A 17,586-nucleotide genomic window follows, 5' to 3' on the forward strand; every position below is an offset into this window, starting at 1 on the left:
TATTTCAATGATTTCAATATTGTATCGATGGAACGCGGCCTTTGTTAAATTTAATTTTTAGTTTTATAGCATTGAAATCTTGAATTGATCATCTCAATAGATGGCGTGGGGTGCCCCTTAGACACATGAAACCGAAAGAGTAGAAGAAATTCGATTACTGTGGCAGGATCACGGGTGGCCGAGAGGCTAGGCGTTGCTACGGTTAGGCAAGAAACGCAGGTTCGAATCCTGCCTCGTGATCAAATTTTTTTTATTCTTTCAAAATTTCTCATTTATAAAGCATTTCAATGCTATAAAACTAAAAATTATATTTTAAAGAATTTTTTATACATAATGTCGTAATACTTAGCGAACACCTGTATCTTTACACCAGAAGCGTTCATACGACCTATATAGTTCTATTTTTCCCAAACTGAAATAAGTACTGTTAAAAAACGTTTCGGTAACCACACACATCTAATTAAAGCATCATTATGAGAGAAGGTTACAAACTTCCATCCATACAAACATCCATCAAACCCAACAAACTATTGCGTTTATAATATTAGCAGGTATGTAAATCTAATATGTATGATTTAGCAAATGTCCATACATATAGGGTACTTTTTATATTAAAATTGTCGAAATATAACAACTTACCATATCACGATCTTCCATATTTGTATATATAATATGTTTATCTCTTTCTTCCTTTGACAAATATACCGTGTACAATCTGCTATCGTATGGTAAACCGGCCTAACGAAAAAACAGGAGGATATTACAAGAAAATCCACAGTAAATCGTAACGTTTTAATGCATGATACTAGTATCCAAGCATTTTACAAACTAATTTTGAAAATAAAGTAGAATATAATATGCAAAATTAAAAAAAAGACCTTATTCGCTACATACTTCTCAAATGAAATTTTATTACAGAAGATTACCAAACAAAAGTAGAGATCTTTTAGAATTAAATTAATCAGCACATCATTCTCATTATTTAAATTTCATGTAACGAAAATTGTATGGAATCAATTCAATATTCTAAACTCACCATTTTATGAGGTTTATCCTTGGACAGCATTTCTATATTAGTTTTAACGGGCACTTGAAACTGAGCTATATTGAGCACCGTAGTGACCAGCGGGCCCTTCACGTGGATGTCCAGCGGAGACGCGCTGTGCAAACTTGGTGATATGTTAACCTGAAAAATTTTAAATAAACTTAATTATGCTTAAAATAGATTTTACGAAGTGAACTTTTTAACAATTATGTGTTTGTGTGCACTTGATTGTTCTATGATATGTAGACATTAACTTCAGAAGATATAGTATTTATTTGAAACTATATTTCAATATTAGATAATCCCATAATCATGGAAAGTTATTGGTTATATAAACATCGACAACAACAGCTATGATAGGAGCAGCAGTCAAAGAGAAATATAACAGCTTTCTAGTTTTCCGCGCGCATAGTCCAAGAAAAATCCACATACTCCGCGTTCAAATGTTATTTCCAGAATAAATTCTATTGTATATCCTTTCTCAATTCTCAACCTATCTTGGTACCAAATTTCATCCGAATTGATTCAGTAATTTAGACGTGAGAGAAAGACAGAATTTCTGTCGCATTTATAATAATAGTAGACAATTAAATATGACACTTGTCTTCGACTTCAACAAAATCAAAGCCGCATGCGCAGCTTGAATATTATAAATGAAATATCGATTACCTCCAACAACCACGGCTTCAGATCCTCATCGAGCAGCACGTCGATACCAAATAGCTCGTAACAATTATACCGAGACGTGATGTTGGCCTTGGTTAGAGAGCTAATACTGGCCTCGCCGGATATAATTGTCTTTATCACTAAGTCCTTTATGGATGCCCAAAGCGCGTCCGTGTCTACGTTCTTATCAGTCTTTAGGTATTGGAACAACGTTTGGAGCGTCCTGGAAAAGCGAATAATTTAGAATTTTATCAATTTTATATTAGTATATTTTGTTTATGGGGACATAATCATATTGATTAAACTGATGTGTGAACTGTTCTTTATGGTAATTGCAAAGTTAGTTTCACATTACTGGAATTATCCCATCACTGAGAAATTTTCATAAATAAGCAAGTTTTTAGAGCAACTTACCACTTATGTCCTTCGCAAGCCGCGAAGTCCTCATTAGGCGTGTAGTTTTTAGACAATCTATTTATTGAGTAATTTGTTAAATGCATGTATCTATCGTTGAGTGATGTTAATTCGTAATTGTACTTTACTGAAATAACAAAAAAAAATCAGTAACTATTCCGTTTAACAAATAACGGAACTCGTTAAAAAACATAAGTTCAACAAACTAACGTCATTTTTTAATATAATTAATTTAAAATTTTAATCAACTCAGTAGAGGAAAACTTGATAATGAATATATAGAATATACCTGAAGCAAACCTCGCCAGGCCGTCCTTATACAAATATATTCTGAGCGGATGGACAGACGTAACTAAAACGTACAGGCGCAAATCGAACTTGCTACCGTTAATGAGGTAGGGCTTGGACACGTATCGCTGAACCACAACCGGCCGCTTCTTGGGTATTTGGGCCCAGCGTGACACTACCTTTATGCCTGTGCCTCTAGCTGACGCCGGCTGCAATCATATTATCTATATTTTTATCCATACTTCTATATTTGTAATTGTTAGTTGTATGTGCATCCACTAAACTCAAATATAACTATGTATATCAATTTAAAATCTCAAGTTACAACCTTTACTGAGTAACAAAGGCTATGCAAGTCTATTTTTTATGAACCTGGGCGATTTGCCGTCAAGATGCCGGTTCATTAAAAGTTGTAATTTTTGATTCAAACAAATTTTTTTATACAAATTTATAAAAGACCTTATCAGTGTTTATGATTTACGATTGAAAAACTGGTAAAATATGACTCAGGTAAGGTAAATGTAAAAGTTAATAAAAAAATAATTGTTGTTGTACAAGTTACGCATGTTAAAAGTAACTGCATATCTCACCGGCTTGATAATCCACCTCTCATTATTTGCTGCGTATTTCTCCCAATCATGTTTCAATAACTTTAAATCGTGAGGCAGCACATAGGTTTTCGGCATTATACCAAACTCATCAACACCAAATCTATTTGACAACTTTTGTAAATTCCTCCACAGCCTATCCTTTCTGCCAATTTGGAAGGTGCCGGGGAAATGGTTCATTTTCTGGCCGTCCTTGATCGCTCTAAACATCAACGATTTCATGTGCTTACCCCATATACCGATCCATTCTACTGTTTCTGAAAGGAAATAAATTTATACATTACTAGATGATCCGGCAAACGCTTTTCTGTCTGTATTTTTATATTAAGTTACTATTATATACTATAAATGGGCTATCTAACTGAAAGAATTTATCAAATCGGACCAGTAGATCCTGAGATTAGTGCGTTCAAACAAACAAACTTTTCAGCTTTATAATATTATTATAGATACATATACACCTTCCTCTTAAATCACTCTATCTATTAAAAAATACCCTCTCAAAATCTGTTGCAGCATTTTAAAGATCTAAGCATACAAACACACAGACGGCGGAAATCTACTTTGTTTTATACAATGTATATATTATAGTGATGTTAAGAATAAGAAACACCATACAATAACATAATACATACCTTCCTGTGGACATTCAGACGTATCACACTCGCTTTTAACCAATCGGAAGCCTGAATTCATCAGCGTTTTCTTGACAACTATCGGTGTGATTGTGGTTAGCTTCCATTTAAGATGTTTTTGTATAGCCCCGGGGACTTTTAACGGCACCGTGTCATCGTGAGCTATGAACTTCAAATATGGCGGAACACGTGGAAATAGGGATGGACGAAGGCAATTGCCCAGAGTTTCTGGTAGGTTGAGCGGTGAATCTGAAATTTACGTTCATTATATAAACTATACATTATGAAGTGTAAGCATATTTGCAGCTACATGACATATGCTTTTTCAAACATCTTTCATGCTATACCACAAAGATTATTTATTTTACAATACCACTACTTGTAAGGGGTACTGTTCTATGAATTTTTTTTTCAGTATCTGTTTTATCTTAATAAAAAACATATGAAATAATTGAAACAGACAGAAACCTTTCAACATAAATGATACAGTAAAATGCATAACGTAATTAATATGTTACTATTTGCGAAAATGAATACAGATTAAACTTTTATCTATATAATATGATATAATTCTACCTAAAAACGTCTCAATACCACTATCATAAACCTAAAACTAAACTGAAAACTAGAGTCTACGATCATTATTAAAATGAGCCCCAAAACTTTACTAATTTCCGCGAACACAAATTCCAGAACAATCTAAAACAGATGATAGATACAAGCGATATAAACAATGGGCAAGTTATTAAGTTATTTTCAGTCAACCTTTGCGTGACGGCAGTGCTTTGAAAGGATTAGTTGTGTGTAATGCTGTTATAAACAATTGATCTTGGCTCGTCTTCTCTGAAAATTAAGTGCACGTTATCGTCAATTACCTGTGTAAAAATATGTGTGAGAATGTGGATGTAAAAAAATATATATAGAAAAGAACTAATTATGCTATTTTTGGCTTACATTTTTGGGGCTAGCAATAAATCTGAAAATTTACTTTTCAGTGTTAAGAATATTTACTGTAAGTAGTTGGAGGGAAAATAAAATTTATTATTTAATTCATACTTGTATATAATTTATATAAGGGTCAATTATATGACTTTAAAGAAACACTACAGAATTATTGAGGATCAAAAAGTGACCAGGGCAAAAAGAGGTAACAACTATTTATTGTAAAGAAACAGCTGTATTGTTATAAGTTTACTGAAATAAGTGGTATTATAACAGATTTTACACACGGAAAATATTCTCTTTAATTGGTAATTAATTTCAATAAAAGTATATTATAATTTTTGTTTTACATGTATAAAATTAGTGTAATGTAAATAATGTATTGATAATAAAATATAATAGTTTAAAAAAACTATAAAACACGCTTTAACAAAAATCATATTTTGCAAATTGAAAACTGGAATAATTTTATCAAATTAGTGTATTGTCATCGGTCCTCAATAAATCTACAAAGTTTGAACGAAATCTGGCCGTTTAAAGTGGGTCAAAATCGCGCCCAAAGAAGTCAGTTACAAACAAACAAACAAACATACAAACAAACAAACAAACAAACATACAGGTGAAGTTAATAAAAGCGTGTTAAAAAAAAATGTTTTATATGCTTGTAAAAAATTCAACAACATTATCGTCAAAACCAAAAATCCCATGCATTCCATCAAAAAAAAAAATCGAATTACATACGTATAATTTATATTATTTACACATGTTAATTAGCCGATACATTACTAAAATGTTAAACGTGTGACGTTGCGCGTTGTGAAATCATAACTTCACAGGGTACATTGCCAAATCGCGTGTCCACGAAATGTTATAATTCGACATGCAAATTATATCACTATTATGATGTATCGTCATATAACATGTGACTTTATTATCTCATCATGTCGGATCAATGTTTTACTCGTTGATGATTTAATGGGAACACATCGTGGGTAGTTTCCTTTCGGATTTATTGCTTTTTTTTAAACAGTTATACACTCTTTCATGTTTTTAAACGCAGTTCAGTTCATACATTATTGAGAATGATGGAAATAGAAAATTATAAGATGTAAAAACTTTTTGTCCCATTCGCAATAACTGCATTGCAATTGATGATTTTTTACAATCATAAGAAACATAATAGAGTTCGTGTAACTAATAATAAAACCTACCGATAACTTCAGTTCAGGCTGGCCTTTTACTAAGGGAGTGTTAATTGTATCAATATTTTTATAAAAGAAACGTAAGAAGACTGAATTAACAGTGCCAATTTCAGGACAGCATATATAAATTTAACAATCTGTACATATCTTTAAACACTATATGAAGGTAAAAAGAAAAAAAAATAAATGTGAATATTATAACCATGAAAATCAAGTAATCATTTCATCAATGTTCACGGGCGGTGGTGGTAATGCTCCGCATCATGGCCACCACCATTGCCGACGATGAAATAAAAAAATAAATAAATGAGTAATACCTCTGGAAAGGCATTTCTTCGGCGACATGACCGTCCCATTGAGTTTATTAGTCAGCTTTGTGACCGAGTTCTGATCCAGAACATTCTTCGTGCCGTTGGGCGGAGGTTTCTCCAGCTTCTCAATGTCCGTAATGTCCGTGTCCATTTGCCATGAGTCCGTGACCGCGTCTGGCGATGGCGAACGGCTATGTGAGCTGGAAAATAATTAATCATAATGAGTTTTTTATACGTATGTTAATTTTGTAAAACCTATAACGATTGAGTAGTATCCGCAAAGAAATGTACGGTTGCTAGAGGGTGTTCCTACATTTCCTTAAAGCAATACATTCCCACTGATGATACGATAGATGGTAAACTAGCACTCGGTAACATAGTACGTGTATTTATCTTAGATCTTGACAGATTTAAATACACGAGCGACCTGTTGATCCTGTAGTCTACTTAACTGAGATACGTATTCCATAATATATTAAATAAACATGAAGAAAAGCAGAGTTTTGTGATTTAATTGTTTATTTGAACGGAATCGTCAGCCAGCAGCACAACCTAAGTTATAAATATTACATTTCGCTAGAACCAGGAAGAAGCATGCTTTGATTCAACACAAAATACAAGCTTCTCTAGAATTCTGCAAAACGCCTCCACGGTACGTATAAATACCACCAATCCCAAACAAGTTTAAATACGCAAATGCCATAAATAAGGTTAATTACTGTCAAAATGTATACTAGATCGGATAGGTATGAGTGCGGAGTTCGCAGTTGTTGAAATTATGAGCGGATAAATATTTAATTGGGTGTTTGAGATCAAACGAACAAGTAGGCTAAATTCTGTCTAGACGTATGCTTTTGGGTGTACAATAGAATAAATTGCAAAAGAAGAAAATTGGTAACTTATTTCTGTGCATTCCAGCAAGTCTGGATATTAAAATTCGGATTTAACAGCTAAAGAGTGATTGGCAGTCAACTGTCGCGAGCTGATTGGTGATTAGTCAGTTTGTGATTGATCTCTATATATATCTTGATAGACCAGGAGTCGCAGCTTTTAGTTAACGGGAATAATACATTTTTTTAAGCAAGCATGCTTAATAAAATAAAAACAAAATTTCGGATAAATAAAAAAAGAATATTAACTTATTGTTATTTACCAGTTGATCTACATACTACTATCGATTAGTTTTCCACCGACGGCATCGTGAAAGAAAAGTCATAGACTAAACTCAATATAAAAAAATACAATATAAAAAATACTCACTCTTCAGCCTCCCCCTCAATAATATGACAATCGACTTTACTATTGGAGCGCATCTTTTTCGTTTTCGCCTTCTTTTTATTTTTGGCGGGCTTTTTGACAGCTGGTATCGCGGTGACCGAGCTCACCGGCAGAGCGGGACTCACCGCGGGGCGGGTGGGCGTGTCCTGGCGAGGCTGGAACCAACGAGGTTTAATATTAATAAGGAATTTTTATATTTTACACTAATCTTCGGATAAGTTTATACAAATTGCAATTTTTATGTATAAAATATGGCTAGCGGCTATTTTTATTTAATTGAATTGTCAACTTAATAGAGAATATTCGCGGTAAAATGCGAATAATCTACAATAAAATTCTTTATCAATTCTAAATTCGTGATAACATATTTTGATGGTATTATGTCCACTCACAAATTTTATTCTAGAACTAGGTACTGGTTCTTTTGCAAAAAGTATTGATGACTAACGCACTTCCTTATTAATACGTCTTTATTTTATTTTTAAACAATTAATTGCCAATTTTAATACAATAAAGACGTTCACAGCACTTTACAGCAAACGTGCCGTGCGTGACGGTGTGCCGCAAATTGCGATTAAAAACCGTTAGTTGGTGTATAATTCAAACGGAACAGTCTAGTCTTCAGATTTAGCTAAATTTGTAATATATTAGTATGTATAGTGCGAACATTTACGGATTCTGCTTTGAGAGTGTAATCTAATAATCTCTTAATTTATACCATTGAGAAGACGGTATTTATTTTTCACTGCACTTCAATAATAAGTACATTAAACTCAAACAATACGTCTAGTAAGAAATAATTATTTACGAAATATATGATTAATCATAAAATAAATTAACTAATATGTAAATAATGTTATTTAAGCAAAACTGTATTGAAATAAACAAAATTCGGAATACTTTATTTTCACACACACTATTCAAAGCCCATCAACAGATCAATTTACGAAATCTAACAAGTCAATTCACGAAATCTCCTATCAAAACATATCATACATACATCAGACCTAGCTAATATAATCACATACCGGATTTTTATTGAGCTGTTCATGGATTAAGAGCACAGAATGGCACAAACAGCTGTGTCCACAAATCTACATAACTACGGAGCCACGTGTCCAATGTCACGGGCAATCCTACTCGATTTATATATTCGCTCTACGTAACCACGTGCTTTGCGATCTAAGAACGTGATTTTTGAACCTTTATTCTTCGAATTTAATAATTCATTCATAGTGTTAGTGGCCGAGTTTAATGGTTATATGGAAATTGTGTACCATATGGGTGTACTGGAATTCCCAAATATGTGAACAAGTTTCAAAGCCTACGCGATTAACGCATATAATTTTATATTGTTTGGTACTAAATGTATAATTAAGTTGGTCCAGGTGATGTGAACATAAGAATTAAAAGATAAACACGTAAACATTGTTCAGCATAGCAGTAAGATTTAAAAATAAACGAGCAAATCAACATTACGCATTGCATATCATCTGATAAATCTGAATGATTTTCTCTGTCATTTACGTTCGTATCAAGGTTAATTTTTATGAAGTAGATAATTTATTAATCAAAACAAACGTATAGCGTCGTTGTTTGCTGTTCAAAAAATTATATTACTTATACCAACATTTCATAACAAGTAAGCCCATATTCAAATAATACATTGTAAATACACGATAATAGAGATAAAGCCATAAAAATGCAATACAATTTATTAGGTGTGAAGATTAAACATTAGCGGAAAAATGTGAATGAACAATGTTGCTATCAAAGTATCAGCATTCTTACTGTAAGCCTACCGTCTAAAATAACATTTCCAAACAACCACCGAAGATGTTTCCACTTCACCTGCCACGTGAGAATTGACACAAGGTTAACAAAAACACAAAATTGGGACGCACTGAAATAGAATAAAACGTGGAAAACGAAAATTACGAGCACACTTAATTTTGGCAAACATATAGTGTTTCACACGCACTGTTTAGTGTTTATATCGACAAAGCCCCGACTTTCCAGTCGAGTAATTTTAAAATATTGAACCAACTGCACGCGATCGCGGATCGATTAAGATTTCAAGCGGCGTTTAGTAGCAGTATTAATGCATCGTATTGACATTTTGTGCTTGGCATGGCGCCCGTCGGTTAGTGCCACAAATCCTTATAGCACAGTACACCGAGCTTTTTAAATAAAATAGATTTCGCCACCCGATTGTCTAGATCGGCGATAAAGCTGCGTTAAAATAGATTTTATGAGGCGTTCCTGCGGCGCCCCCACTTCGACCTGCCACTCTGATTTGTAATAGATGTTAAAATGACCGGTATTTTATTTTAGAATGATCACACAAGCCAAGAAACAATTAGGAAGTCACATCCCACCAAATTGTATATGCAAAGAACTACTATTTGAATGTCAAACAAAACAACAGCTCTTTCGCATCTCTTTCGGAGGACCTTTCCAAATAGAGTAATTCGTATAGAGCAGAGAAGACTGTCAAGCGTTGTATACGTTGTTATACATTGAATGAAAATCATCCAGTTTATTTAAATGCATTACGTTGCAGTGTAATGACTAGATTGCTAAAAAATAGATCATTAATAATGGACAATATATTTTGAGGATATTCTGTACAATTGAGATAATATCGTTGAATCATTCCCGCTTAGATAATTTTGTAATTAATCTTATCTTATAAATAATAATAATTGCTTTTTTGCACATCACACAGACTCAACGTGATTAAGTATTCTATTCTTACGAATAATATTATAAGAGTTCAGTGTTTTCTAGCATTAAGTCAGTATTATCGTAAACTGTCCAATAAACACCAGTACAATTTGCCTCTAACCTGATCTTTCCCATTATGTGAGCCATCCATTACTGGTGAAAACCAGTAAATAAAATGTAGAGACGAGCTGTTAATTGACATAAATTGATTCTGAACTATTTGACCTATAAACTTCTAAACTTATTCAGCCGCTACTAATTCGAAATTTCTCTACATTGTACCTACCTCGAGAAGTATTAATATATATCTATAAAGTACTTATGCAGGTTTATTTAACAAAGCTACGTTTGTAAAAATTAAAGTATTAACTTTATTGCTGTCGCATTGCTGATTTACGCTGTTATTGCACCAAACATTTATCTTTATATTCGTTAATCGTATAAAATAAACATGGACAATCACATCACATAAAACAAATAATATCTTGAAACATCTCAGAAAAGAAAAAAGAATCATAATTAGTTTTAATATCTCCTTGATAGATTAGAAGCTAAGTACATTAAAATCGTGATTGGGGTAATATGTTGAAAAAGAAAAACGAAATCGAAATATTAATAACTGTAAAATGTAAACCATATATTAGTTATTTTTTTTATTTCAAATGAGAATACGAAAGAATCTAATATCTGATAAGAAACAAAGTAAAAAAATAAAAAATTAAATCGGGAGAAACATTTCTGTCACCACCATTACACAGCATATCATATTTATCATATTTAATAATCGATTTGTATCCCAATAATTTTTTATATAAAATCTGTTAACACAAAACAATTGTGTTGTTTTCTGCAAATGACTCGAGATAATTAGTCACCGATTGTATCTGTGAAATTTTAACGTCAATAAATTAATCGCGTTACCTGTAACAACGCAGTAATCGATAATAATTATTGTTCGTTATCAATTTCCTTTTTAAAGGAATTTTGAGTTAATTAAAATGTTATTTGTATATTTATTAAATAAATAGTAACTCTGTATGCCTAAAAGCATAAAATAACGTACGTACGTAAATAATTTTCTTAACAGATTCAGTATTTGTTATAGGTATTATAGGTTCAAACAAAATATAAACTAACTAACACTGTATATAGTATATAGATCCACTTAAGATAGGAACGTGTAGTCATTACACGAAAAAATCATATTTTATTAGTAAATTAGTTAAAAACGTTATTATTATAATAACAATAACTCATCTTAAGAGCGTTTATAAAGAAAGAGTCTTTGGTAAAGACTCTTATTATCCGTCAATCGAATGATTGTTTTTTTTTTTCTCATTTTAATAGCAGATGGATTATTCATAAAGTAAAGCTCAATAATTATTGAAGTATCCTTGGTTAACAGTTTCCATCGACAAATACGGACGACCATATAGCACTGTAGTATAAATCTAGTATAGCTTAGTATGTAAGTGTTCGTGCGCGAAAACAAATTGTGGAAAAAGTATGTTAGAATTTTTACTCTTCTAATAAAGTACATAAATTAACCAACATTAGGATTAAAAGTGCACAAAACATAGAAGTTATAGTTTGAATGTATTGAAAAGCCAATTGAAATATCTACTCATTATAGAATAGTGATTTCTTTTCTTTAGTATATAGTTGGAACTCTACATAGGCAAACTTTTCGCATACCTAGATCAATGCCCTAGTGACCGAGTAAAGTACAGGCCAGCAATTACAAGAATTGCTTAAAGATGTTCGCAAATTACCGTCAGCTAGAAATTTTGTGACGGAAATCCTAATTTCATGCATTTTCCAGAAGACATTTCGGACCGATATTCACAAAATCGCGATAGATTTAGCGCGCAATCCTTATTAGATAATATATTTTTTTACAAAAGAAGTTTCAATTGTACGTTTGCAATACACATATTCCCACCAAGAGAAACAAAGTATAAGTTGTATACAATAAACAATACATAAAAGTAGCGAATAAATAAATTTAATAGCGAAACGATCAAAATAAATATCACTTAAAATAACTCACACTGTGACACAATTTTAAAATAATCTTTTTTAAAGACGGCATCACATAAACACCAATAATAATGTCATAAATTAGAACAATAGTTTATTTCAGGCTAATTCTGAAGCGTTCATGGTCACTGTTTCAACATTATCTGTAAGACACGGCACTCGGCATCGCGTAACGAAAATATCTTCATAAAAAATTCCACCGCCTCCGAAAACTCAAAGATGCGCCCAAGCGGTCGCGTAAACAATAATTTACGACGTGCGAAACCGCGTATCACATAATAATTATAACGCACAATAATGTAATCTCGGATAGCCCACTTTAGTCTCTATTATCTATTAGATAAGATCGCGAAACACGTCGTTCGCGACGCGATGCGTCCTTTGCCGTAATGAGTTTCGTACTGGGACGTGCCGGGGCGCGAAAACCCGTGAAATCGACATAAAACAAAAGTTATAAATTGCAACTCGTTATAACGAGTTTTCACTGCGTGCGAATTGAGTTTGAAAATCTTCTAAAGTTCTAGCGCGGAACGAAGGTAAGGAATTTGAAAGTGGTCTAATTATAACTTGTTACATATTGTATAAAGAACTCATGTTCGAAATAGAAACGCCGCAACAACCCTTAAAGAAAAGATATACGTAGAACATCAATTTCCTCTTAGCTTAAATAATATAATTTATAGCACGATCTCGAATTTATTTCCCCTCCAAAAAATATTATGTAGCAAATATTTTCCACGCCATTCATTTGAATAACAAGATATTCATGTATGAAAATGAACACATGAAATCGGTAGACATCTTTTTATACATGTTTTTTTTTTTCGAACACATGAAAAATGCTGTATAACCAATTACTCGGTAGATTATGTTAGTGCCGTGTCACATTACAATGCTAAATGTTTGTAATCAGGTCAGTGGTTCATCACATAATGTGATCCATTCATGCAAATGTTTGAATGCATCTTAGTGGTTAAGTGAAGACAAAGCTTTAAACAATAATACCATAGATGGTAAATGTTATTCTTAATAAATTTTTCAATATGAATCACTCAATAACCCATTTATTGCAAAATGCAAATATCTATTTATAATTTTGGAATAACAGTTTACAAAATGCATTATTTTTAGGCAAAACACGTTTTTTTCCAAAGGGAAGGTATATTGTGAAAATTATAATAAAGGCATATAGTTCAAAGAAATTTCTTAAAGCTTTTTTTTAATTTCTTGACTGATATCTTGAGGTAAGGATCGCACTTTTAAAAAATGAATGACATTAAAAAAGTGAGCAAACAAAACAGTTCACCAGTGCACCTGTTTTAATTTCATTTAAAAATGAGCTCCGATGAAGATGCCAGAGGGGCCATGTGGCTGATGTTGTAGCAATGGCACAATTATAAAATTAAACACATACATACATACACATAGGATTTGTTTTCAAATGAGGAGAAAGGACTACATTGCAGGTCTAACCATACCTTTAATCATGTTTGTACAATATTATCCAAAGTGGGGGGCTATTATGGATTTGTTGTGGAAATCATGTTTAAATTATCTTTAAATAAACTGTTAAGCTAAGTCCCAATGAATAAAAAAAAATAATAGTTTAAAAAAAACTAAAAAACACGCTTTTATCATATTTTGCAAATTGAAAAATGGAATAATTTTATCAAATTAGTGTATTGTCATCGGTCCTCAATAAATCTACAAAGTTTGAACGAAATCTGGCCATTTAAAGTGGGTCAATACGCGCCCAAAGAAGTCGGTTACAAACAAACATACAAACAAACATACAAACACACATACAAACAAACATACAGGTGGAGCTAATAAAAAGCGTGTAAAAATGAAAAGACAGTGCAGACCTGGCTTAAGGTACATTCCATTTTAATTATGTTTATGTGACTGATTAGAATAGAAAATAATGATTTTGATTTACTAATAAACTTTATTTACATTACTTCCTGTATTTGTACCATGCATAAATACTTACACATAGTACAACTTTTATCCCATGTCTATCTAACAATTTTTACAACACAGAAGTGAACAACTTGTTAATCTATATAGATTAATATAAATTATGTATATAAAGTAATATTTGTAAATTTGAAAAGGTTTTCACCTTGTTATATTGATCCCAAAACAATAAATATTAATCGAAACATTGACCCAGCATTATGATAACTGATTCGTATCTGAGCCATTGAATTATCATGCATAAAACATTTATTATTGAAAAAAGAGCAATGGAAAAGGCAACTGATAACTGAGAATTATAAATAATTAGCTGCGGCCCGCTGTTTCACCCGCGTAAGTATGTATCCCGTAGGAATATCGGGATAAAAAGCCTGTGTGTTTCCAGTTGTCCAGCTATCTACATACCAAATTTCACTGCAATCGGTTCGGTCATTTTTGTGTCTAAGAGTAAAAAGTACATACACATACATCCATCCGCACAAACTTCCACATATATAATATTAGTAGAATAAGACCATATACAATGTTAAAACATAAATATGAAACTGGTTTTAACAAATTAGAAGTAGAAAATAAATCTGGAAGAATAGAAAAAATTGGAATAAAATACTAGTTTTAAAATTCACGATAGATTAGATACTAGATCGAACATTCTGAACTTTTCAAGCATGGTACTTTGAGAATCTAGCTATTTTCTAGTTTCCTACAGTGTTCATTTCATATTGAAGCTAGAACTTAATTTAAATCAATGCTGAAATATTTTGAGAACATTTATTTTGGGGTAAGGTTTGAACCTACATCTTGCACTATATAATAGGCTATTTACAAAATGATTATAAATTACTTTTGATTATACATTACTCACCGTTGGAACCACAGGTACATCATCTACTGTATCACTGTTTATTGCTGTAGTCCGTAACACATGCATTTTGTATAAATCATCCTTTGGAGTCACTATAACTTGGTCCTTGCATGAACACCTCACACCTTTATTATAATTTATATTTTTATTTGTCGGAACTGAACTCAGAGCAGCAACTGCTGATCCGTAGGAGTAGCCTGTGCCTGAATTGTCTTTTGCACGCTTCATGTTATTAGTCAAATATGACATTTGGCTGAAAATAAATCAAATTGCTCATTTACATATACTTGAGGATTCTTAACTCCCCTAGACAAAAGTGTTGTATATTCTGTTAAATATAAGTAAAGATGAAAAATAGAACTATCATGTAAAATGTACTATCATGTATTACAACAGAATAGTAATAAACAATGTTGGCATGTGTATATAACCTATAAACATACCTGTCATATCCAGGCATGGGTGAACTTATATGAAAACTACAATAGAAATTATCAGATTCACTAGAAGCTCGCTGTCGTCTTCGGCCCTCTACTGACTTATTGTCTTGATATACTCTGTTTTTTGGTTTCTTTAATATACCCTGTGGTGGAGATTTTGGTAAAGGATTATTGAGTATTGACTTCAAAGGTTGCTTTGTCATTGGAACTTCCATCATTTCTTGGTCTACTTTTTCAAACAACTCCTCAACTTTGGGTAAACGGCTATCTTCAATTTTTGAGTTGGACAGTGTTGTTACTACTATAGGTCTTGTAGGACTTGTTCTATGAAATGTTGATCTCCCTTGTTGATACCTGAAAACAAAGCCTCGATTAAATATTGCAATGTATATTTTTCAGGTAAACATGATTACAAATTAAATTATTTTTAAATTAGGTTATGTTAAAAATGGTGTTATTTACCCATGATGACGACCGTATTCGTGAGCCATTACGTAGTCTCCGTTTTCAGCAGCGGGCAATGAGCATTCGTAATGGAATCTTTCAATTCGATAATCGTGACCGTTGTTTATCGTAAAGTGACTCTTGTTTGGTAGAACGCGGTGGCGATGGGTGATATCGGCAGATCGACACGACTCACGCGCTGCATCCTCGTAAGGGGATCTTTCGATGCCCTCACTGCGGCACCGCCGCCTCAATACTCTGGCTGGGCCTCGCCCTGACCACTCGAACACTGACTCCAACGGATCACACGCGTCAAAACCGGCCTCGTAATTTGAGCACGATCGCATGCCATCCATATCCGCATCTATCCACGACGCATTATCACATCTCCACATGGATCGTACCACACATGAAATTTCACTAATGCACTGTTAATTTTGCTGATAAATACCCTTGAAACATGCACGTCCAGGGACGGCGTCGAGGAGGCCAGGCGACGACAGCTGACAGTTCGCCGTTTTACATCCACAAAACAATATGCCAGCAATCCCGCCAAAATTGAAAAAAAAATGTTCTTTTTACAAATCTACCTATTCAACCTTCAAGGATAAGCGAAAATCACGAGATTGACATTATTAAATGAACTAGGTTACCAATATATATTACGCATGAAATTCGTACGTTTCAATGGCGATCGACATATTCAAAAATACCTAATAAATATTTTACACAATGTTGCTTATGAGTCGTATAAAATATGAGATTCTATGTTCGCGCATATAATATGTATGTCAAGATTGAAAGCAAATTTTACGTCCACATTTTCATATAATATATTTTTCTCACTATATTTTAACTAACATATTTTGAAGCTGGTATAATTTATTTGTTGTCCAATAAAAAAATATGAATCGTTATTCGCTAGTTCGCGGCGTCTTGCCTATTGTGTCGTTATGTTGGTACTTGGCAATAGCAGTCCAATCCATAGACTATACAGACATTGTCCATACTCTCTGTGGAGGAACACCACGAAAAATGTCCCATAGACGCAGCGGTGAATGCGCCTGAAAGTATGTTGCAAGTATTCTTTACTTCAAATGCCCCCAGAGTCGGCAAAAATGTATGTGAAAATATTTATTTTTACATAGATCTTGTTATTATGCCAAGACCGACTCCTTGGTACATTTCCTTGGCTCGTTTCCTTATCCTAACTCTTCTCAGTGCCATTCCTGACGGTTCTTTCCTAACGTCAATATTTTCCTTTTCTCCTGGAGAACCACCATCCAGTTGACCAAAGAAAAACAGTGGTTTACGTGATTCGCGCGATCGATTCCCGGTGGGGACGCACAAAAAAAAATCTCACGCAGGATACAGAAGGTTGATCTCCTACTTGTCTGTAAAAAAACGATCAGTTAAATAGATGTGTATATCATCTGTTCCGTATCCCACTAGAAGACACAGGACTTCACACTATACTACTGTACCTGTACACTGAATCAGAGAACAGTAAGTACAGTCTGAACAGGGACTTCTAGTCATTTCCCAAAAATTATGAATGATGCAGTGTTTGAATCATTCACATTGCAGCAATTGTAGTACACATTACGTCAGTATACAAATAGCAATATAAAAAAATGAGTTTACATAATTATTCCACTTGAAACTATTTTCATTTGAACATAGAAATATCATACTTATATT

General features: G+C 33.0%; 1 protein-coding gene across 1 annotated transcript in view; it reads right to left on the reverse strand.

The window, feature by feature from the left end:
* The window catches only part of LOC119829086 (tubulin polyglutamylase TTLL4-like), a 22,657-nt gene extending 5,827 nt beyond the window's left edge, over positions 1-16,830 (reverse strand). Inside the window, exons 1-12 of the mRNA XM_038351462.1 lie at positions 15,904-16,830; positions 15,445-15,795; positions 15,002-15,254; positions 7,372-7,544; positions 6,118-6,311; positions 3,657-3,905; positions 3,004-3,278; positions 2,415-2,622; positions 2,126-2,252; positions 1,715-1,934; positions 1,037-1,186; positions 640-738 (exon numbers count right to left, since the gene is read on the reverse strand). Coding sequence (XP_038207390.1) covers positions 640-738; positions 1,037-1,186; positions 1,715-1,934; positions 2,126-2,252; positions 2,415-2,622; positions 3,004-3,278; positions 3,657-3,905; positions 6,118-6,311; positions 7,372-7,544; positions 15,002-15,254; positions 15,445-15,795; positions 15,904-16,280 — 2,676 coding nt within the window. The 5' untranslated portion in view covers positions 16,281-16,830. The remainder of the gene's footprint in view (positions 1-639; positions 739-1,036; positions 1,187-1,714; positions 1,935-2,125; positions 2,253-2,414; positions 2,623-3,003; positions 3,279-3,656; positions 3,906-6,117; positions 6,312-7,371; positions 7,545-15,001; positions 15,255-15,444; positions 15,796-15,903) is intronic.
* Positions 16,831-17,586: the final 756 nt, after the last annotated feature.

The sequence above is a fragment of the Zerene cesonia genome, chromosome 9 (genome assembly GCF_012273895.1).
Source record: "Zerene cesonia ecotype Mississippi chromosome 9, Zerene_cesonia_1.1, whole genome shotgun sequence".
Taxonomy (NCBI): domain Eukaryota; kingdom Metazoa; phylum Arthropoda; class Insecta; order Lepidoptera; family Pieridae; genus Zerene; species Zerene cesonia.